The 22,736-nt window shown below is 39.1% G+C and overlaps 1 protein-coding gene across 1 annotated transcript; it reads right to left on the bottom strand.

Annotated features, from left to right (window-relative positions):
- Window positions 1-914: 914 nt before the first annotated feature.
- Window positions 915-22,086, bottom strand: CD5 (CD5 molecule). Its single transcript, XM_063316789.1, has 10 exons — window positions 21,972-22,086; window positions 11,857-11,895; window positions 10,631-10,927; window positions 10,271-10,326; window positions 9,379-9,445; window positions 8,337-8,627; window positions 7,037-7,162; window positions 5,240-5,293; window positions 2,776-2,886; window positions 915-1,306 (listed from the first exon to the last, which is right to left on the bottom strand). The coding sequence occupies exons 1-10, from the start codon at window positions 22,042-22,044 to the stop codon at window positions 1,218-1,220; spliced, it is 1,203 nt and encodes a 400-aa protein (XP_063172859.1). The 5' UTR covers window positions 22,045-22,086; the 3' UTR covers window positions 915-1,217.
- Between the last annotated feature and the right edge of the window lie 650 nt (window positions 22,087-22,736).

Below are 22,736 nucleotides of genomic sequence, written 5' to 3'. Positions count from 1 at the left end.
GCAAACATACCTAATACTCCTTCCTCCTCCTATTTTCCCCACAACAACAACCCTGTGAGGTGAGTTGGGCTGAGAGGGAGTGACTGGCCCAAGGTCACCCAGCCGGCTTTCATGCCTGAGGCGGGACTAGAACTCTCAGTCTCCTGGTTTCTAGCCTGTTGCCTTAACCACTAGATCAAACTGGTTACCCTCTTGAAATTTAAATTGATGCAGAAATCGTCTTTATTTCGCTTGCCAGAGACTGCATAGCCTTCTTTTGGGTGGCCAGATGGGATGCTCATCCTACAGTGGTCTGTAATCCAAGTTGCTTTTCAGTGACAGAAATGGGGAGATCTCAATCTCCATCAGTGTATCTTTGATGGGCTGAGGTGTATGGGAGTTGAAATTCAACATAACTGGCTGGGAAAAATGTCTTAATGCTCAGTGAATGGAGAAGTTGGTGGACTGGTTTTGCTATCACATCACTGTGGAGGTAGACAAAATATACATGTTCCAGAGAAGATGCATTTCATGTTGGATAATAAAATGCCTCCTCCCCTAAACCCTGTTTTTTTCCTTTTATTGAACTTGTTTATGCCTGCAAAGAAGAACATAAACTCCATGAATTCAAACTGAAGTGTGCTACAATTAATAAATTTAAAAGATGATTTGCTTTAAGATAACAGTTTTTGTCTTCCACATATGTCTTAAGAAATTACAATTTTTAAAATTTTTGTACAAAAAAAAAAACAAAGGGAAAAAGGGAAAAGTAAACTCAGTTTTTAAGTGAAGTATTAAACCTTGACCATATGGAAAACTATTGATCCATCTTTCCATTTTGTTGATAAAGAGCTAATTCATAAGCTAAGGGAAAACACATCATCTTTCCAAGATCTGTATTACAAATGTCAATTGCCTTCCTTTTTTAAAAAAAACTGCTTTAAATTTATTGCGGTGATAAAGTTCCTGGAATTTACTATTCAATCAAAGGATATTCATTTATTCATTTATTAGATTTATATTGGGCCTATTGTTCAGAAGCTCAAACCATACATATTGCATTCCCCTCCAGTTTTTCCCCACAACAACCCTGTGAGGTGGGTTAAGCTTGGGAGAGAGTGACTGGCCTGAAGTCATCTGGTGAGCTGAGGATGGACGGGAACCTGGGTCACTCCAATGCCACCTTAGCCTTATACTGCAGGTGAATGGGAAGGAGCGTCGTCCATACTTCGCGTAGTTTACAGCTGCTGCGCAGAACATAAATCATAATCACTGTCAGAGGAGTTATCCAAAGGGCTGGGAGATCTGTTGGTTGCCCCTTCCAATGCTGGAACATGGAGGAGGAAAAAAAAACCACAACATGGAATCACATCAGCATGAAATAGCAATTGGTGCCAATAGGTTACCCATTCCTATGTGACTGAAATCTTTGCATCTGAATGATTTCCTTTGGAGCTGTGCAAAATATAACAAAAAATAAACTACGAAAAAAAATATTATGGACACAGATGCTAGGTGGAGCATGTGCCAAGTCATGCAAACAGATGCAGTCTGAGCTTTCTGCTTCAACACAAACCACTGGTTTATCCTTGCCATGTAAAGTTGTCTTCAAGTACAGCCTATTGCCTGGTGACTCACATCTATGAATAGTTTCTTAGCATGATACCTAAGTGGTTTGCCACTACCTTCTTTCTGAATAGTTTTCCCAATCTGGCTTAAAGCCCTGGATTTCCCAGGTGGCAACCTATCCAAATATTAGCCAGGTACTGTTTTATTAACATTATCCCACAGGTTAAGTGTATACCAACAGCATACAGGTAGTCCTTGTTTAGTGACTGCCTCATACAGCAACTGTTTGCACTTATGACGGTGATGAAAAAGTAACTTTGCAACCAATCCTCACATTTATGACCTTTGCAGGTCTGTAAAGCAAAGGAAAGCTGAAGTAAGATGGTAAGCACAGTTGCGGTTTCACTTAGTGATTGCTTCACTTAATGGCCAAGTTGCCAGTCCCAATTGTGGTTGTTAAGCGAGGACTGTGTGTGTGTGTGTGTGTGTGTGAGTTCTTTTATAGCATCACAAGTAGTAACCAAAGTTACAGTTGTAATGGCCTTATGGTTATATAAAATGTTTGCCCTCTCTTATCTTTGTCACTGTGATTGCTTGTAGGTATCAGGGTGAGATTTCAAATATGATGCTGGCCAATATTAGCATCAGAAAAGCACAGTTTTGGCTTATGTGCAAAAATGGAAAAGTACCATTCATAATTTGTTCACAAAGAATAATCACAAACAAGAGATTTGTACTGGCATAATGAGAATTGGTTAGTTTACTTTATTTGGATCCATCATGAAATATAGATTGAGAAACTGGCCCTCTGTTAGGAAATTGCTGAAGACACACAAAAAAAAGTGACTGCGTGTCTGAGAAGCATGTGCCACGATATGATGTTGTACCTGGATGTAGCTTATGAATCAATTGCCCATAACAGAAAGATTTAAATAATGTATCTTCGTAGCCTGGTACAGAACTGAATGTTATCATGGGCCATGATGCTGAGTCTGTCTGGATCAATGTTTTGGCCAGCACAGCTGAAAATGATTGGATTCCAATACATGGGGGAAGGGAGGGAATCAGATTGGGGTGAACTTATCTTCATATTGGTTAGATTTAATATCAGAAGTGTCCCTCTGATCTGTTATGGGACTATGGTGCTTTGGCTCAACATCTTCAGACCAATGGCAGATATTTTAAAATGTTGACACACATTTCTATGTTTAGCCAAGGAAATGTTACCTGCATAGGGTGAGAGATAAGTTTTCTTGGAGGCTTTATTCTCCTCTCCCTGAACAACCTGGCTTTCAAGATGTGTCTGGAAGGCAGTAGAGCTCTTGCGATGGAATGAAACTAAAGAAAAGCATAGTGTGGCCTTATTTTCTCCATATTGAATCCCCTACCTGTTACCTAATGATACATTTCGTTCCTTAGTTCTGATTCTTCATTCATATGAAGATGCAGGTTTCCTGGCTTTGTCTCCATTTGAAATTAAGGATACTATTTGCAAGGAGAAGCCCTGATAAAGCAGTGCTCTTTATGACATTTTTTAAAAACAAGGTGTATCCAGGGGCTGCCCCATTCTCAACAGTTTCTTGAAAGGAATGATGTCCGTGCTAATGTACATCCAACATGTTAATGCCAACCACAGTATTTGTAAACAGTTCTAGTTCAACAAAACAGATGCTTTTCTGGATCAGCCTTGGAAACCACCCTCAGCAGTAGATGTTGCCCTTCCAATTCTTTGCACATAGCTGTCAGTGCAGGAATGCATACACACACCTTTTCTTTTTAAAATGGAAGTCATATACGCTTCCCTCCCGAGATAAAAACCAGCCTCAGTGGTGTGGGGAGAAAGGGTATCTTGAAGCCTATGCCATGGGGGTGGGGGAAGGACGTTGCATATAGGTGCACACACATCCTGATCAAGGCCATTCATTGCTGCTATTCAGTGTTTGAAAACTAAAGATCATGATTACAGTCACACAGTTAACATCATGTCTAGTCTGGCCCTTCAAGGGGCTTGTGTCATGAGTAAGGATGGCGAGCAGGGGGCTCCCTTCCAGACTGTTAAGCGCATGCGTAGCACTGAGGAATTGGTGAGCCATTCCAAGAGGCACAGATTGGGACCGCCTTAACCTGCGGGGTTTATATGGCTGGGTTTTCCCACACTTGTTCAGTTTGTTAGGATTACTGTTATGTATTAGCAATAAAACATTACAGTTCCCTGTCTCAGAGTGTTCCTGGGAGTCAGGACAGCTTGCTTGGCTGGCTATCAGCAAAAGCAGGAGGTCTGCACTGCAGTCCTTCGTTGAGCTGCCAAGATACTTCCCGCCCCTAGAGGGAGCCAAAGTACGTTTTGCGATGGGCCCTCTGGCAATAACTGAACTGTAAAATACCTACACCGACCTACACATTTATTATTCTACTCTTGTGTTTTAGTGAAGTTATAATTATGACACTGGATCTCTGTCCATAATCAGAAGAGGCATTCATGGCATATATATTAGAATCCTCATGTATGCCAGGAATCAAATGACATTAGTCCTGCCTGGAATTCTTTTGCAGTTCCCCTCTGCCATATGTTTTGAGTTCAACAATGTTGCATCCACTGCAAAGATAGTAAGGTATTAAAAAGGGATGGCTGCTTTTCTTCCTCTTGCAAGGAACTCAAAAGTTAGTGCCTTGGGAGCAGAATTTTGAGCAGGACTCAGCCGATCTGTTTGGAATGTCAGCTTTAGTTCTAAAATATATGGCCCAGTCATAAATAACGGAGTGCTATTTAGGAGTGCCTTTAGCAGAGAATTATCACTCTTCCTACACAGGTTAGAATTACAGGGATGACAGTCTCTTTCAGGCAGCCTGTAACTCACAGATATCAGTCAGTGTCCTGTAAGTCTGAAACATGTAAAGATCTCTCACATTTTGATTTATTCAGGCCTCTAAAAGATAAAGTTGCACCCATGTAGGCTGCATGATTGGGATGGGATGAGTTTGCCCCAACATCCAACAGGATTGTGCTTTACATTTAATGCTTCATGTGGAGCTACTGTAATGTTGCCCATCCGCTTTCCCATATGTGAAACTTTCTTTGGGACAGAGGGAGACTATTTCCCCCTTTGTCATGCTTGCAAGGTGAATTAAAAGTCCCACCAAACCAAAGTGTTGTTGTTCAGTCGTTAAGTTGTGTCCGACTCTTCGTAACCCCACGGACCACAGCACACCAGGCCTTCCTGTCCTCCACTGTCTCCCGGAGTTCATTCAAATTCACGTTCATTGCATCAGTGATGCTATCTAACCGTCTCATCCTCTGCCGTCCCCTTCTCCTGTTGCCTTCAGTCTTTCCTAGCATCAGGGTCTTTTCCAGTGAGTCCTCTCTTCGCATAGGGTGGCATTAGGTGGCCAAAGTAAGCAGTGGTTATTCTTATAAACCACTCCAAGAGTTCGTTAACCAAAAGATATGCCTCCTACCTTTCTGAGATCAAATGGGCCACTCTTGCTAGGAGGAGATAGTCAATGCCACCAACCTGAGCACTTGCATCATTTATAATGAGAACATAAAACCTGCATTAGCCAAAATGTATATTCAGCATCCTTGCACACATTATGAGACATTCAAATGCATACTCCCCTTGCCTTGCATGAGAAATTTGAGCAGTAGACTACAACAGATTTTTGTTCCCTGCTCTGCATGTTGGTTTCTTACCATTTTGGTTCACCCCACTTGGGCCAATCCATTGTTGCTGCTTCTTCCTGGAATCTGCAGAGACGGAAGGAGGGGACATGGGATTGATGATGTAACCAGGTATGGCATAAATACTCTCCTCCAAGTTGCATGAGTATAATCACTGTTAGTTAAGAAACATAAGCTTTGGGTGTGTAAGACATGCATTGTGTATGAAGCGGCACCAGATACCTAGTGAAACAGATTCATCTTAGCACCTTTGACTCAGCAGAGGGCAATGTTCTGTGGACAAGGAATTTATTGGTGAGTTTGCATAGTTTGTTCACGCATGTTGAGGAGGATAGGAAGTGGTCATATAACACAATCCAACTACAGGTACACGCTTTCCAGTCCTGGGTATCTATTGTTTCTCTTACTGCAGGAAGTCTGTGTTTTTTTTTAAAGGAAGATGGCAAAGTAACAGACTGACTGCCAGTATAGTTACCCTGATCTAGCTTTTTCAGTCTTTTTAGACAGATTTGCTTTTGACCTCAGTAATGACTTACTAAGCAGCTGGCTATCACAGCTCAGCACAAATTCACTCTACTCTTTACTGCAGGAATCTTTTTAACCTCTTTTGGATGGCCTTTAAAATAATCTTTTAAACAGCACTAATCACTTCCAACCTAGACAAACAATACTAGTAAAATACTCTTAAGTGAAAGGTTATAATGCAATATATTAAGGAGTCACTGGTATTTTATGAAGGTGATTAATGGCTGCAATCAGAAAGATCCTGTTTATTATTTTTTTAAAGTAGAGCTGTATGCTTGCAATGCTAATGAAAAAGCATTAAGAATGTTTCAATTCACTTTTATTAACTACATTCCTAAAACTGGTGATGAATAGAAAGGATTTTGTAAAATCATTTTAAATGCATGTTAAGGTGCACAGCAGGATTAGAACATGCACAGTATCCTCCTAACAGTGTTGAAAATCAGCTATACTTCCATAATAGAAGAACAGCTATTAATTAGTGCCAGGAGCTGCTAGGAAACATCTCTATAACTACCATATTTTTCTGACCTGGTGAAAAACAGAAGAGATGGAAACAATAATAGGAAACAGAAAGGGCCCAGCAGAGTTCATCTATGGAGTCCTTGGTGGTCTCTGAGCTTGGTTGTTTGCTTGCAGACGTTTCATTACCTGACTAGGTAACATCATGAAAGAAAGAAAGAAAGAAAGAAAGAAAGAAAGAAAGAAAGAAAGAAAGACTGACTGACTATGTTGCCTAGTCGGGTAATGAAATGTCTGCAAACAAACAACCAAGCTCTGACAGCACCAAGGACTCCACAGTTCAACCCTGAGCTACGTATATTTTCTCCTATTGAGAGTCTATCTAGACTTGGATGGAATCTGATGCAGGGATTTTAAAAATCAAACCCACATCTACATGGCAGAAGGTGAAATTTTAATGAAAAAGAAGGCTATGGGCAAAAGTACCCCCTGCAAAATGGTGCTAATCAACATCAGGTCACCTAAAAAAGAAAAGGGTACATGTGCATACTTGTGTGCAGGGAGTATAACATAGCATACTGTAGTCTTAGAGTGAAATGTGAGAACCAGTAAGTTCTTGGTGCAATAAATAGATCTCCTAAGCCAGTCTTTTGAGCCTGAGCCACCAGTCTCTCTGTGCTTCCATGCTGCAAATTAGGTCACCATGCTTTTTCCTGGACCCCCAGGCATTCTTTCATATGGTTGTAAGAATATAAAAAAAATAGCTGAGGCCATAAACAGAATATGACAGTCTCTTTATCCCAGCAATAAATTCTTACTTACATTTTTTCATAATTTTTTTGTAGGTAGGAAGAACACAGATACTCAGAAGAATGGCAGTAAGAACAAGACCAAGCAGAATTCCTAAGACAGTCTCTGAACTGGATTTCTGGGACTTCAAATCTTGATCTGGAGACAGAAAATCCTATAGATTACAGACTTTTCCTGTCAACTAGGTTTTCCACTTTCAAACTCAGTTACAGTAAGTTGAAAATGTACCTAAGGCTGATCAGGTTCTTTGGATAATTTGCAGTTCTATTTGGTTAGCAAGGATTTCCCAGCAAGAAAAAGCAGCATGAACACCAAACTGCTATGCCATACGATTAAAAAAAATCAAGATGCTATGAAGATAATCACATTTATATGTTCGTGAGTCTAAAGCTTGGAAAGAATCATCTGCCAATCAGTGATTTTTGCCATCCTTTCAGGTTGGCCAAGAACTGAGTTAGAAGCTCTCCATTGTTCTTCAAATTCCTAATGCTGGCATACTAGCAATTCTGCTGTGACAGGATCCCAAAAAGTGTAATGCAGGGTGAGCCAACATGGCACCAAGTCTCTTCCAAAAGGGGTATAGGCCATTCCTTTAAGCACAAAGCAGCAATATATTGCCCCTTTGGAAGTTACATTTGCTGCCTCAAACCATTTTCCTGCACATGAATATGATGCAACTGTGAAAGGAATACACTGAAATTGCTTGTAATTGCAAGCCCCTGTTGTGATGCAGTGTGATCAGCAGGTGATCAGCTCATTTCACATGGGTACTGGGACTGCAGCTACTGTAGGTCTGAAAGAGCTCTATATCTTCCATTAGGCTACCTCTGAGCATCAACATTCAGAACAGTAGTTTAACAGTTAATGGTTTTCTTACCACCATAATTCAAACCTCGCCTTCAGATAGTTCAGGAAACCAAGAGCTAATCTGCATAGCATCAGGGGCTATACCGAGCTTGTGGAATTCTGGACGGTACTGTTTGCACTATGAGAAGAGGTAGACCCATATTTTTAGGCTGTATCAGAGCTAGCATTTCAGGAATAAAATCCCTCTCTGGGAATAATAGTACAGGGAAGTTCTTTTTAAAAATGGGGAGGGAAATTAGAAACTATAGCCATCCCTCCATAAGCTGAAGTGGTACAGTTCCAGAATTCTATTACTTTAGTCAACTGCTTTTACAAAATGGCCTTCCCGTAATTGTGCTGAAAGATGAAGGTGTAATTAAAGACCAATTTTGTGTAATTTAAATGATGAGCTCAAATGAAAAGCAGCACAGAGGTTGGGTGTGCTCTCCTAGTAAGTTTTGCTCACCAGTGCATCGAACCAGGGTTAGGCTCAAGCAGTCCTGGGTGCTTCCCAAGCAGTCTATGCTAAGATTCCTTTGCTCACACTGCAGCTTCTCCCAGCGGTGCAGAGACTTCTCCCTGTTCTCATCCTTGGGTCCTGCACTTTCACAGTTTGCCCCCTGGCAGAGCCTGGGTACCAGCCCATTCCACCATCTTTGTAAACTCAGGCAAAGCATTTTTATGTAGCCTTCAACGTCTGGCTCCAAAGTCCCTGAGCACAAGGAGGTTCCTTCTTCAAGCTTTGTCCTTGGATGTTCTGTGAAAGAATGATAGGAAAGGTACACAAGGCACTGATCAAGTAGTGTAGCAGTAGCACGATTAACAGTACATGTGAGAAGCTCAAGGTTTTGTGTTCACATTTTAACTTTTCCAATGAAAGCCATGTCCTTCTTTATAAGTACTTTAGATATGATACATCAGGTGTAGGCAACTAGTACTCTCCAGCTGTTTTGAATATTAACTCTATCAGCATTAGCCAGCATTGTCACGGGGCAGTGGTGTGGCCGCCAGTTTTGGTTCATAGTCTTAAGATTTGGCAGAGATGGGGACAATCAAGATGCCTTAATTGAAGACTCCAGATTCTGAATAAATTTTTTAGGGATGGGGACAACTGGGGAAGATCTGCTGCCTTCATGTTCTTCTTGTGAATTATCTAAAAATAACCACCCAAAGCTATTGGAAGTCAGGTGGCATACAAATTTAAATCATCACCACCATCATCTCCAGAGCAAATCTCTGAAATAGGATATTGGATTAGATTGACTTGATGTCTGATCCAGTAGGGTCCTTCTTAGAAGTAAAAATCACCTTGACCTCTCTACTTTTGTGAGCAGTAACTACCACCCTGGTTTGCAAATAGAAAGCATTTTTCTGTGAACTGAAGGGCTATTCTACATCAAAGCCTATATTATTACCACAATTTGGTTACGTAGCTTAGTTAATCTATAGTCTTGATCACTTGCAGCAGAAGCAATAACAGCTATGAGCAAAGATTTGGGTTTTCCTACCGAAGGGCTTTGAGGAGGTCACCAGTGGTGCTGTTGTAGGCTGGAAAACGGGTGGTTTGCACAGAAGCTGAAAGGATAAAGATAACCCAAGTATTTTAGAAAGAAAGATTTCAACCCAAGAGATAAAATAGCTGTAGCATCTCAGCTTGATTACCAGCAGTTCTGCAGTACTCAGCTATGATCTTGGCTTCAAAACTTGCCAGGAAATTGAATGCTAGTTCAGTTATTCATCTTGTCCCTTTCATCATGCCTTACCTGGACTTCATTTTTTAAAAACATTGAGATGTATTAACCCACGATTAATCACAATTTACTTAAACAATTAGTTCAAATTCGGACAACTTCACATTAAAGAGATAAGTTTCATTCTTTATTTTTAGTTTAAGAACACTGTTGATGCATGTATACAGGCCTACACATGAAACAAATATAATAATTTTGTAACTTCTGGCCTGTATTTGAGCCTGAATGTGCACGGGTTCCCTGAGGCCTGAAAAATATTTCAAGGGTTCCTCCAGGGTCAGAAATTTGAGAAAGGCCAATGTAGACTGTTGATATTAAGTCCTTTGCCCTTCTATCTCTTACTTGTTCATATTTCAGTCTCCCTCCTTTTGCCTTCCTTTTATGGTATATTGCCAGTTAACTGTTTTTGATGGATGCTGAATTTTAATAAATAAATATCAAACTGTATTACATACTAACTGAACTGAATGGTGTCTGCGCTTATTCTGATCTGGATACAGGGAGTCTGCTGGGTGCAAACTAACTGGGAATTACCCACATTTAATGTCTTTTCTTTCTATCCCTTTTCTGTTGACTGGGACCAAGAGGATTTTTATGGCTGTAAGACCTGAGGCAACACATTATGAGGTTACAATTTTTTGCTTCATACCCTCAGTGCTCTGAGGCTGGGAAGGTGGAAAAAAATCTCAGAACCTCTTCCATCTGCTTTTGAAGGATTGGGGAAAGGAAGCAGTGACAGTGTGGAAGTGCTCACAGACCCTGGGCCAAGGCACATAATGCAGTAACCTTCCTGAAGCTAAGCAGAGTGACTGTTCAAGTTTCTTGCACTGGATGCCTGGACTGGAGCAGTCAGATGGTGGGCAAGATCCGTCTTCAGTCCTCTATGACTAGTTTCCAATTCAACTAAACCACACTAATAACCTGCAACACCGGTTTCTCAGAGACTGTCCCCATATCACCCAGGCTTTATTCAAAGAGAGTATGCAAATAGGAAGGGGGTTGCACATACCTTGACAAACTAGGAACACACCCAGAGAGAAGAAATCATGGGAATCACAAGCTATGCAGCCTTTGAGAGCTGTTTCATTCCCTTGGCAGGTCATCAGGCAAGTCTCATGCTTCCCTGGTTCTTCGGCATATGGTTGCAAGATCCCGAAGGGGAAGAGGCAACCAAGTTGTCTACAGGCGAGTTCTGCATTCTGCTGTGTAAAATTTCTGCTGTCAATTCTCTTCCATTTGGCCGCATGGAGCACCTCCAGCCACCCGGAACATCTGTAGCCTGCTCCATTAAGCCTCAACTTCAGTTCTGAATAGAAAAAAGTAGTTACTGAGGCCCTGGCAGATACACTGCACTGTCTTACTCTCAGTGCTGCTGACAAAGGCTGGGACCACATGTGTATGAGATGATTTGTTTGCTCAATGAGTTGTGTGGATCCATCCAATTGTGGTTTATTTACTAAACCATGGTTAAACATGGTTAGACAGTGTAAGTGGGATTTCATAGTCCCTAACATTATACATCTCACACCTTTCCTTATTATGAAAACATGAAAAAAAAGTTTAGTACCGTTTATGATGAAGTGGGTTTCACAATCATCAGTAAAAATAGTAAAACAGAAAAGGCAAACATAATTTGTCTTAAAAAAGACATACCTGCTTGCCTTTTCTTCCTTCCAAACAAAATGAAATCTGAATGGAGACTTGCCACAAGCTTACCAATCAACATACTTCCCATACTTTCGTGACAATTAGAGCCAAGCGCAGCTTATGCTTATTTACATAGGATAAATCCCACTGGGTTCAGAACTGCTCCTTAATCAGGGCTGGCATTTTGGTGCCTGAGGCAAAAAATAAGATGGTGCCCCCTCCTCATTCCACACATAGATGCTACTAGATTGGTAAATTAATCTTACTTAAATTTCTACCCCTGGTTAGCTTAAGGGACTTAACAAAGAGACATAAGGCAGGCCTTGGGATATAAAGAGTATTTTCCTCCAGGAGAAGGAGATGGCTAGAGGGTGATAAAAGACTTCCAACCAACCACTGCTGTTTTTATAGAAAATTAGGAAGATGACCTTGACAAAGATATGGCCAGGGTCTCACCTTACTTTCTACAGTTTCCCTCCTTCGAGCATCTGCTGCCTATGGTGATTGCTTCCTTCAGCTCAGAGGAAAGAGAAGAATAGAGTCTGCTCAACTCTAAAACTGAACCCGGTAATTAAGTAGATTACTAACCTTCAGGACTCTTACTTTGTCCACTGTGACAAATGACCACTGCAAAAAAAAAAGGTAATAAAAAAGTAAAAGAATAGAACTGAAATAAGCTGAAGGCAAGAGTGTGCTAGCCAGTACATATCTAGGTACGAAGGTAGTATGTACTTATGCATACAAGCATTTGCACTTGGCTTATTCTCATACATTTAAAGTAGTTTACAGTCATAAAACACAACAAAGAAACATACAAAATACAACAGGAAAAATTTGCCTCTGAAATTATGATAAATATTCACATAAAGTGGCTTTTCTGGTTCTTATTGTTTCCAAATTTAATTCTAACCTTTTCATAAGCATCTTGCCAGAATAAAATTTAAAAAAGCAATTCCCAATAATACTGTGTCACTGGCTAAGTTCTTTTTTTAATAGTAATTTTGTTAAAGATTACAATTACGATAAAAACTAATACAAGCTAAAAAAAAGAAAAAAAAAAAGAAAAAATAGAAAGTGCAGAAAAGAAAGAAAAAATAGAAAGAAAAATAGAAAAGAGAAAAAATAAGAATATACTAAAGAAAAAGAGAAGAAATATATAAAGAAGTGACTTCCCTCTTCATCACAACAATTTTAGTAACTTATCACCTTCTCTTAAAATGCAACAAATGATCTCTTCTTCCCATATCCCATCTCTTACCTACAGACAAATCCATTAAGCCTCGTCATTTCAGTCCTGATGTCAGCAAAAGACCATTAAGGGTTACCAGAGATAACAATGTATCTATTTTAACCTTGGTTTGTTATTTGTATATCCCTTTTATTTATTAAGACATCAGCCAGTTCTTTTGTATATCCAGTGTAACATCTTTTTCCATGTCATTCTTGTAGGCTGCCATTTTTAAATCCACTTTCAAAGCAGTCTCAATCTTGTCAGGTAAAACTTGTTCCTTTCCATAACATCTTTCAAACACAGTCTATTTATAGAGGCAGACACTTTAAAACTTAACTTCTGGGTTCATTGTTCAAAAATATCCTTCAGTATGTTCAATGTTAAAATATTTTGCTTCATTCTGTAATTGTGAGTTGAATTTGAGTGTTCTTCTCCTTTATTATAATCTTTAGTTCCCTCTAGTTCCCTCTAGTGTCCAATTTTTAAAGTCTTATCTTTTTTTAAAAAAAAAAACAAAAGTATTTTCCCATGAGAAGGATTCTTTATAATTAATTCCAAAATCTTATTTCAAATGTATCTGGACCCTTAGTCCACCGCTTTAAAACCAGAGCAGCTGAAGGCTACTTTAAGCTGCCTCAGTGATCGGTTGGGATGAGATAAAGGGAACAACAGGGAGACATTTACTTTAAAAAGAGTTCATGTAGCATCTTCATGCTGTGGCTAGAGAGATGAGAGGATGAGCAATGTAGATGAGTTCTGAAAAGCCATGTACGCCAAAATTAGTCCTGTGCATATTGGAGAGATCCAAAGACCTGCCCAAAGTTGCATACTTTTACACTTTGCTAAAGCTAGCCTGAAATATTTTGCTGCCTTAAACAAAGATCAGAGATTCTTGACTGACAGTTGATTTGTTTTTAAACTAATGGAGCGGGTCTTCCTGCACCTGAAGGTGGCAAGTGAGCTCAGGAAGCAAAGGGCAGGACTTGTGGTACACTACACTCTCCTTCCAAACTTTGTTACTGCCTTCCAGCACCCACTACCTGGGGTGAGGGTTGCACTCTGGATAGTGATAGGGCCAGTCCTTGCACATTGCTTTGAAGGATGTACCTATTCTGAAGAGCAACTTTTCAGGGAATGTGAGGATCTACGGTGAAAGCTCCTAGGGGTGTAGCCTACAAAATCCTTTGGCTCATACATGGCAATGTGTGAAAGAAAGTAGATCTGGCCTTGGGAAGGGAGGAGACAGCAGTGAACCATTAAGGAAGGAGAAAACAGCAACTCACTCTTGAGAAAGTGGGAAGCGTGAGAAAGAATCCTTTGAAATCACTTTCAAGATGCTCACGGTCTACCCTTTACCAACGAGGAGCATTCCTGGAATCCCTGCTGCTTCTGTTTCTTGACCTTACCTACCATGAAGGGTTGACATAATGTATGAATTGAGCAAGTAGGTTATTCAGAAGGATTTGGTTCCAGAACTTGTTAATTTTTATGTTGACCACTAGTATCATATTGGGCTGTCCTGCTCCATTGTCTGCAAGTCTGTTATCACTGTCTAAAAATGCTAAACTCTTGACAAGAAACAAAGAGAGCAGTTTCATATGAAACCCGTGTTCCTGCTGTTATCCCTGAACATGAACAATGCTTAGTTATAGAGCAGAATGAGGTGAAGATGTATTTGTAAAACAAATGAGGATTTGGGCAGCTAGAGGAGTATTTTCAACAATGATTTTCAAGCAAATTTGGAGTGTCTGTTTTTATAAATGTGGAAGAAACAGCAAAGAAGGAACTTTTGGGATGCGAAAAAGCATTCTGATCAACACCAGTTTTATAGTACACTTGATTTTATCAAGAACAATTTTAAATATTGTATATAAAATACTCTGGAGCATGAGAACAATAATGCTTCTACTAGAATTAATAAGAAATATTCAAATAAAGATCAAGCTTGTGGTATTCCAGTAGACTCATAGTGTAATATGTGGGGGAGATTACTTGAAGATGTAAATCATACTATTTGTCTGTTTCACTGCCCCAACTTCAAATGGCTACCTTTTTTGGAAGAAGAATTTGATTATGGGGACTTTTGCAGGGCATGGAGACAAAGGCATAAGAAAATCATAACAAATGCTCTTGTGAAGAGCTCAAGTTAGATTTCAGTGAGATGGTCTTGATTTGCATCAAGTCTTCTCTCCCTATTAAACCCTGAATATTTATTTATTTATTGGGTTTATAGGGCTGCCCAACCCAAACAAAGTGACTCTGGGCAGTATACATATAACAAAATGAACAATAAACAAAGAATAATAACCATACATTAAAAAAGAACCATACTTAATTATAACTCTACTTACTTGTTTTGCTTTTTCTTCAACTTAAACATAAGTACATTTTTAAAAAGATATGTTCTATCTGTAGCATGCCAGAATGGTACAGAACAAATGTATGAATCACCAAGTACTGTATGTATCCACTTGAGCAAGTATTACACCCCAAATGTTTTACAAATAAACAGAAAAATGTGAAGTGTCAATCTAACAAACATGGTTTCAAGGGCATCTATCACACAGGGAAAACTTTTAAGCGGTCAGGATCAACCCTGTCTCTCAGTAAGTATCCATCTGTTGGCATAACTTTGTGGTTCCATCTATATGATACTGCAAAACCCTGTGAGCCCCAAGCTTGACTCAATCAGACTATTGCACAGATGGTCAGATGTCCAGTGGTATTCTGAATGGTCTTCCCCAACCTGATGCCCATCAGTGAGTTGAATTTCAATTCCCATAATCCTCAGCCAGCATTCTAGCACCATATATAACCTCCCCTCATGAGGTCATTGGCCTGCAAGTGCTCCGCTAGGCTGGACACCCACTGTCTGTGCAATTCTTCTGTGGAAATCATTAGCAGCAGCAAAGGAGCCTCACAGCCAGGTTATATTGGTGTAAATACAACACACAATGCAAGTTTTTGAATAACCTTGAGAGATTTGCCTGCCTCCAGCTTGTTCTTTCAGGCACAATGCAAAGAGCTTTTAATTCCACCAGGCAGTTTAAACCTTGACTATAATTGTTGTTATAATCTGTCACTTTAAACTTCACATGATTCTGGGATTTTAATGTTCATAAACTGCTTAGGTTTTTTTTTTCAGGAAATAAGGAGGCATTTAAATATGTTTTTAAAAAGTATGTTAAAAATACATAGATGAAGATGAAGGTAGTATATATGGAACGAATTGGAATGGACTAGAATTCTGGGTGCATAAAGTTTGAATCAACGCGCTAAATAATATAATTAGTCCTCCTATTAATCTTGAGGTAAAATAAAAAATAAAAAACATTATCTTTTAGAAGAATGCTAAAAACTTTTAGTGCATGGCTGATGTGGCCTTGTAAATCTGATGCATGCGTAACAGAAGGGTGCATTGATTTTCAGCATGATCAAGTTTTTACCAAAGAGAGAAAGTTCATTAGACCTGGGTCATTCTTCACGGAATAGCCCTGGCTTTAGCCGTAGCTATCTCGCGAATGGCTCTTGCACGATTTTAAAAATCTTAATTGCTCTAGCAGACTCCTGCTATTTAGATTAAAACTAAAGTGCCATGGAAGGTGGGTTTTAATCCTTTTGCTATCACTATTTCTCCAGATTCAATTCCTCTCCCAAATAGTTTTAGATTTTGCAGAAGGAAACCCTAAATAGAATGGGAAAGTTCTATTTATGAGAAAATGGAGAAAATCTGCAAGAGGTTGAAAGGTTAAGTTACACTGTCCCCAGAGCCATCATTCTGACCTGACCTCAGGATCTCATTATGTTATCTCTTTAAATACTGTAAGAAATCCATGGTCCATTAGTGGTGGAGCTAAGAAAATTCAGATCCTGGACTTAATGGTCTGGTGCAGGCTTTAGTTGGTCATTTGTATGACTTCTCCCTTTCTCCACCATTCTATGCTTTACAGCTGGTTCTGCATTTCTGGTATAATGGGGAAACAAATAAACAAATGAATCCTTGCCAAGTCTGAGCCTGTGTGGTTCTACATTTATTAAAGCAAGCCTGTAAGTACAGGCATGGAGTTGAAATTTTGGTTTCTGAACTCTGATGCTAAATATATTTCTTGGGAAAAAGCATCACTCAGTTGTTGCTGTTGTTTTAAAAAGGGTACTGTATCTTTAAAGTGAAAAGAATAAAATGTACATACCCACCCGGCCACCTGCTCCATCTATCAATTATACCTACATTAAATTAAAAGGAAAAATGCTGCAATGACTAATGTCAGCCAAGCATGCTCACGCTAGCCCAGACTATAAAGCTCGGCCTGTCTGCAGGAGCATCTGAGTGTGTGTGTGTGTTCACCACACAATCAAAGCTCTGCCTTTTTTTTTTCATATGGCACATCACTTGTAAAAAATGGAGCAGGGCTTCAGTTATGCAGTTACAGCTGGCAGTCTGACTTTTGGGACCTCACTGTCAGGGCTGCAACTAGGGTGGGGGCAAGCAGGGCATGTGCCCCAGGCGCTGCACTGGGGGGGGGCGCCAAAATGAATGCTAGGGGGGCGCCAAAATGGGCAAGGAAACTGCATCTGCTTTATCATTACTGTTTCCATTTGTTCAACATGGTGTTGTTTACAAGTACTGAGGACCCTACAAAAGTCTGCCTTTCACCTACAGCTGGCATGGATAAGACTACAGCATTAAGGGTGCTTGCGTTTTGCAGTCTCGAGAGCCTCCTTCAACTACCATTGTTAAAAATGATTGGAGAAATCCCTTGCCTTTTTCAAGAGGATGTGTTGGAAAACTGAAGGACACAGATATTGCTGAGATGGATAAACTAACCTATCTGATTAGCGAAAAGACATTATTGGTGACTAGAAACCTCTTATGGATGTTTGCATAAAAATGAAAAAAATGAACTTATGATTTATGGCTTTGATGATTAGACAGGATAGATTATAGAAAGAAGAGAATCATGATGTAACTTTAGAGAGAAAGGTTAAAATATAATTGTACTTATAACTGCTGTGAAGAATATCAGAAGCCACTTCTTTGTATCTTTTTTCTTTCTTTTCTAGTTTCCTTTAGCTTTTTTCTTTTCTTACACTTTTTTCTTTCTCTTTGCTTTCTTTCTTTTTCCTTTTTCTTCCTTACTTTATATTTGCTTGTATTAGTTTTTATCTTTCTTTTTAAAAGTTTGAATAAAAATTATATATATATATATATATATATATATATTTATATATATATAATTTATTACCATTTATTTGGGGGAGATGGGCAGTAATAGAAGTTTGAAAAATAAATATATACAGTATATACAGTACACACACACACATATATATAATTTATATAAATATAGATATAGATATAGATATAGATATAGATATATAGATATACATATACATATACATATACATATACATATATATAGTGGTTATAGGCAACGGGCTAGAAACCAGGAGACTGTGAGTTCTAGTCCCACCTTAGGCATGAAAGCCGGCTGGGTGACCTTGGGCCGGTCCCTCTCTCAGCCCAACCCACCTCACAGGGTGGTTGTTGTGGGGAAAATAGGAGGAGAAAGGAGTATTCAGTATGTTCACCGCCTTGAGTTATTTATAAAAATAATAAAGGCGGGATATAAAATTAGATAAATAAATAAAATTATTTAATCCGTTCAATTGTGACCAATTCTCAGAGACTGCCTGGACAAGTCCCTGCAGTTTTCTTGGCAAGGTTTTTCAGAAGTGGTCTGCCCTTGCCTCCTTCCTAGGGCTGAGAGAAAGTGACTGGCCCAAAGTCACCCAGCTAGCTTTGTGCCTAAGGTGGGACTAGAACTCACCATCTCCTGGTTTCTAACCTGGTGCCTTGATCACTACACCAAACAGACACGTGTGTGTGTGTGTGTATGCATGTGTATGTATACACACACACATACACACACACATACTGAAGTACAGACCCTAAAATAAGTTTAATGTAAGTTCTTAAAAAAAAAAGGATAAAGAAAACTGCTCCCGAAATTTAGAGTGAAAAAAGAAAATCTCACTTCCACCAATATGTGACTAATTCTTCTTCTACATGCTACTTCTCCTCTACAAATTACACATGAATGCTTTTCTTCCATGACTCCCCTTCCAAATGTAGGCAAGCACCCACTTAAAATTTTATGGAAAAAAGGGGCAGGCAAGGAGAGGTATTGAAAGTGCCGACTAGCACTGAAAGGGTTTAGTGTTTTCTTTGTCCTTGATGACACAGCATTTGCTGAGCTTTTTTATACTCATAACCATGTAATAGGTAATTCTATCCAAGTTACAGTTTCGATAGAACTCAGTGTCTTTGGCCAAGATGATTCTCCTACAGTTGCCAAATATATACTTTCTCATAATCTAAATTGGATTTTAAAAAATCTGGGAAGATTCAAGCCACATACTGTAATTAACCTGTGCATGCACACAGAAAGATATATTTGAGTGCCCATTTTATTTTTCTAAATTATAGCTTTATCGGGTTTTGATTGCCTCAGATATTGTGTAGAAAACAGTTATGACATTTTAAAAAGGAATACAAATAAGGTTGCTACGTAAGTCAAGCGTGGCAAAGAAACAAATCAATTTTCATTTTCAGAACTTTCTTCATGTGCTATCATTTCTATGGTATTTTTAAAAAGTCTTCAGAGACATCATATGAGTGGGAATAACAGGAACCTCTATAAATGTAGGTATCTATTCCCCAGTTATAATAGCATAGATTGTAAAAAAAAAAGTTCTGCCCTTATATTTTCACAATAAAGAACATCATCAGTAAATTTTAGAAAGATAGAACCACACTCTCTACCTGAGTTTCTGTTTTCATACAACTGTCTTCCCAAGGAATGATATATGCTGTGGTAAGTATATACATTTTAGTTGTAAACATAAACGTTCTCTAAGAAAATAAATATGTCCTATATATTTTAGAATCTATTGGCTCCTTTATCTAGTGCAGTGGGGCAAACATTCTCTATTTACAAAAAAACAGCAACAACTAGCAGCTGCAATGGAAATGGAAATTTGTCTATGATGAAGATTTTTTTTTTAAACCTATTCAGGAAAGGACAGGGAGCTCAAGAGGTACAGTAATCCTTTGCTCCTACTTATTTTAAACAATAATTTAAGCAGAATGTTCAGCACCCAAAATGCCTCACCTTTTTAATGTAATCATCCATTTTTAATACAATCACAAGTTTTATATCTGGTAAGCAGAGATGAAATACCTTGACAAAGCAAAGATGCAAAAATCAACATATAGTGTCCCCAAACACATTAGTTTATCAGTCGAGATGCATTAGAGGTACATTATGGGAACATTCTTATTTTTGTGCAGAACTAGGACAAACTAGGCTGTGATGTGAACTGAAAACAAAACTCTGATTTTTAACATGAACTTTTGGTATCCTATCTGTAATTTCTGTGATCTCTAACATGAGCTAAAGTCCTGGTTTGGTCCACTCCTATTCCCAATTATTCATCAGAGGTTTTGTCTAATGGGAATTAGAAGATAAATTTGTATTAACTTAAAAATACAATACTATGAGAAACAGTAGTTTTCTCACCCAATTCATGTCTTGACTTTGGATAACATCAGATAATGAAGGTATAGTTATATTCTATATATAAAACCGTTGTGGAACTGTGCCTGCATTGACATAATGAGAAGGAAAGGAAAGGAAAGGAAAGGAAAGGAAAGGAAAGGAAAGGAAAGGAAAGGAAAGGAAAGGAAAGGAAAGGAAAGATATGGCATTAATTGTAAACCATGACAAATGTATATATATTGATTCACTTTTTGCAGGATATTTAGTGGAGCCAGTTTGCTTAGATTAGAACTGAAAAAAAAATCCATCCTACTTTGCATTCCCCCCCTCCCCTGTAATTCATTCAAGAGGAACTGACTTGATTTCCTTATTCTAATTTTCCAGTTGTAGCCTAAGATCACCCTTCTGTCTTCAGTATGCAGGTAATACTTCTTTTCTATTTACAATAATTCTATACTCTGGGTAGCTTGAGTGATTGGTACAGCCTTGTGCTGAAATAGAGACTTTCTGCTGGTTCTGCCAATTTTCAATAGACAGAATTCATGATTTCTAGTTAATTAAAAAATAATGAGGCTATGAACAGATAAGGAGGTTTTTGATTAATGACCAGGTACAATAGACATACTAACAGGAAAACAGGTTTATATAGTTCAAAATGAACCAGCACTTGGTACAAATAACTAGCAAGTATTCAGCAACTAGCCCTTACCCAGACTATATACATATTTAATCAAAGTTCCGTTTAATGGCTGCAGTTACATGGTGGGTACATCTGCAGCACCCACATAGATGACATCCTGCATAAACTGGCTTTTTCACATCAGTCTTCCTTCCTAGACTAGGTTGACTTGTGCTTCTATATTGGAACCTAGGTTTCTTTCACCTAGAAAGTAGAGTGATAGACATTTCAGCCTATTTTTCAAATCTGTCAGGCATGGAATTATGTATTGCTCTGTCCAAATACAGAAGCCGAAATGCTAAAAAAATTAAATACTAAATTTTGATTTACTGGACTATGTTTTTGGGAAGATAATACGTGCTCAAGCTGAGACTCTGACATTGCTAGCCCATTACTGGTGCCCGAAAAGCAAAGCGATCTCAGGGGCATTACGTTCATTCACCGTGCCCTGAAGAGGGCTGGCTATATCAAATGCACATGCCACATGCTTATCCAAGAAGGTTCTTGCAATAGCTGGCTATATAACATTATCAGCACCTTATAAAATATTAGCAATAAAAACATAGTTTAAAAGTAGTAGGAAAATAATGAAGAACATTAGCAAGTTAGTGCACAAAGTTTGTTAAAAATTTAGATAGCAGCAACTTTCCAATAACTTAAAACACTTATACACATGAAAAAATTAACCGTAATCTTCTTAAAAATAGAATATTTTAAATAAAGTACCAGGGAATTTACTAGGTACTTTGCCACAGAGAAAGAACATTGAAGATAGGAACCCTACAGTGAAAACCCCTGATCCAGCTGCCCCTACAGTGAAGGAAGGAATAGATAACAGACCCGATTTTAGTGATTGACGGAGAGCAAATGAGAGGGACAGCCTTGACCAGAACTGGTATTGGAATTCCTGGGCTTCACAAACTCATTGCCAGATGAAGCAAGAAGATATGGGAATGCCTCATGCAACCCTCCCAGGAATGGGACAAGTCTGAAAACCTTCTGGATGGAAGAGAGTTGCATACTAATACTCAAAGTTTCTTTAGGTCTTTTCTCAAAAAGTCCTTCACCCGCTCCTAGATCAAAATATTCGGCCAACAATGGAAGTGCCAGTCTTGTCTTTGTCTAAATAGATTAGGTAAAGGTCTGGAGCTCAAGCTTATTGAAGCCTCTAAGTGATTTATACTCTCTGCTGAGATTTGAGCATGTGCAGATAGCATAGTCTTGTAGAACTACTCACCCCACATCTCCACCAACATCAGTTGGATAAAGTCTAGAAGGTGTGTGGATCTCATTAGTCTGTTCCACCACATCCGATGTATACAAGCACCCCTTTTCTGTCCTTGCCGTGGCTTTCTGCTACCTGCTCTGGGCGAAGGGAGGGGGCAGGGAGGAAGATAGAGTGCTTTTCCTCTCCCTCTCCCTCCTGATGTGGTTTTTTTGCGTCATGTCTCAACAGTGGCTTGGAGTGTGCTTCACTAGTTGCCGTTTTAAAGACTTCATGGTTTAGAATTGTGCCCCAGCTTCTTTCAGCAAGGGATTCACACTACCAGACCACAAAAGCAGCAAGCCCTCTTCTTGTTTGTTTGGCAGGCACAGAAGTACCCTACAGGTATCTCTGAGATAGAATGGTCAGATTAGGAAAAAGAGATGAATTGTTCTAGCATTCAGGAAGCCAAAGTTGGGACAGAAGAGATCATGCCCATCATTGCACAGATGTGACTATTTGCCTAATTTGGAAGGATCTGGGGGCTGGATCTGTTTGAGAAAACTGTTGAGGAAGACTAAGAGTTAACAATGAAGGGAACAAGAAGGACAATCAGGCACATCACCAATCACACAAGAACAGCATTCACTGTCCGAGCAGTATGATTGTGTTGGAACAGTTTCACTTGTGACTAATGAACAGTTAACCAAAGACAGACTGCTCAATATTTCTGGTTGCCATGGGAACTAAAAAAGTCAGATTTCGGCTCGCTAACTCATATATATTTCTAGGAGCTGG

Source organism: Candoia aspera, chromosome 1 (genome assembly GCF_035149785.1).
Source record: "Candoia aspera isolate rCanAsp1 chromosome 1, rCanAsp1.hap2, whole genome shotgun sequence".
Taxonomy (NCBI): Eukaryota; Metazoa; Chordata; class Lepidosauria; order Squamata; family Boidae; genus Candoia; species Candoia aspera.
The sequence above is the reverse complement of the archived record's forward strand: the minus strand, read 5'-3'. Positions and strand labels throughout refer to the sequence as shown.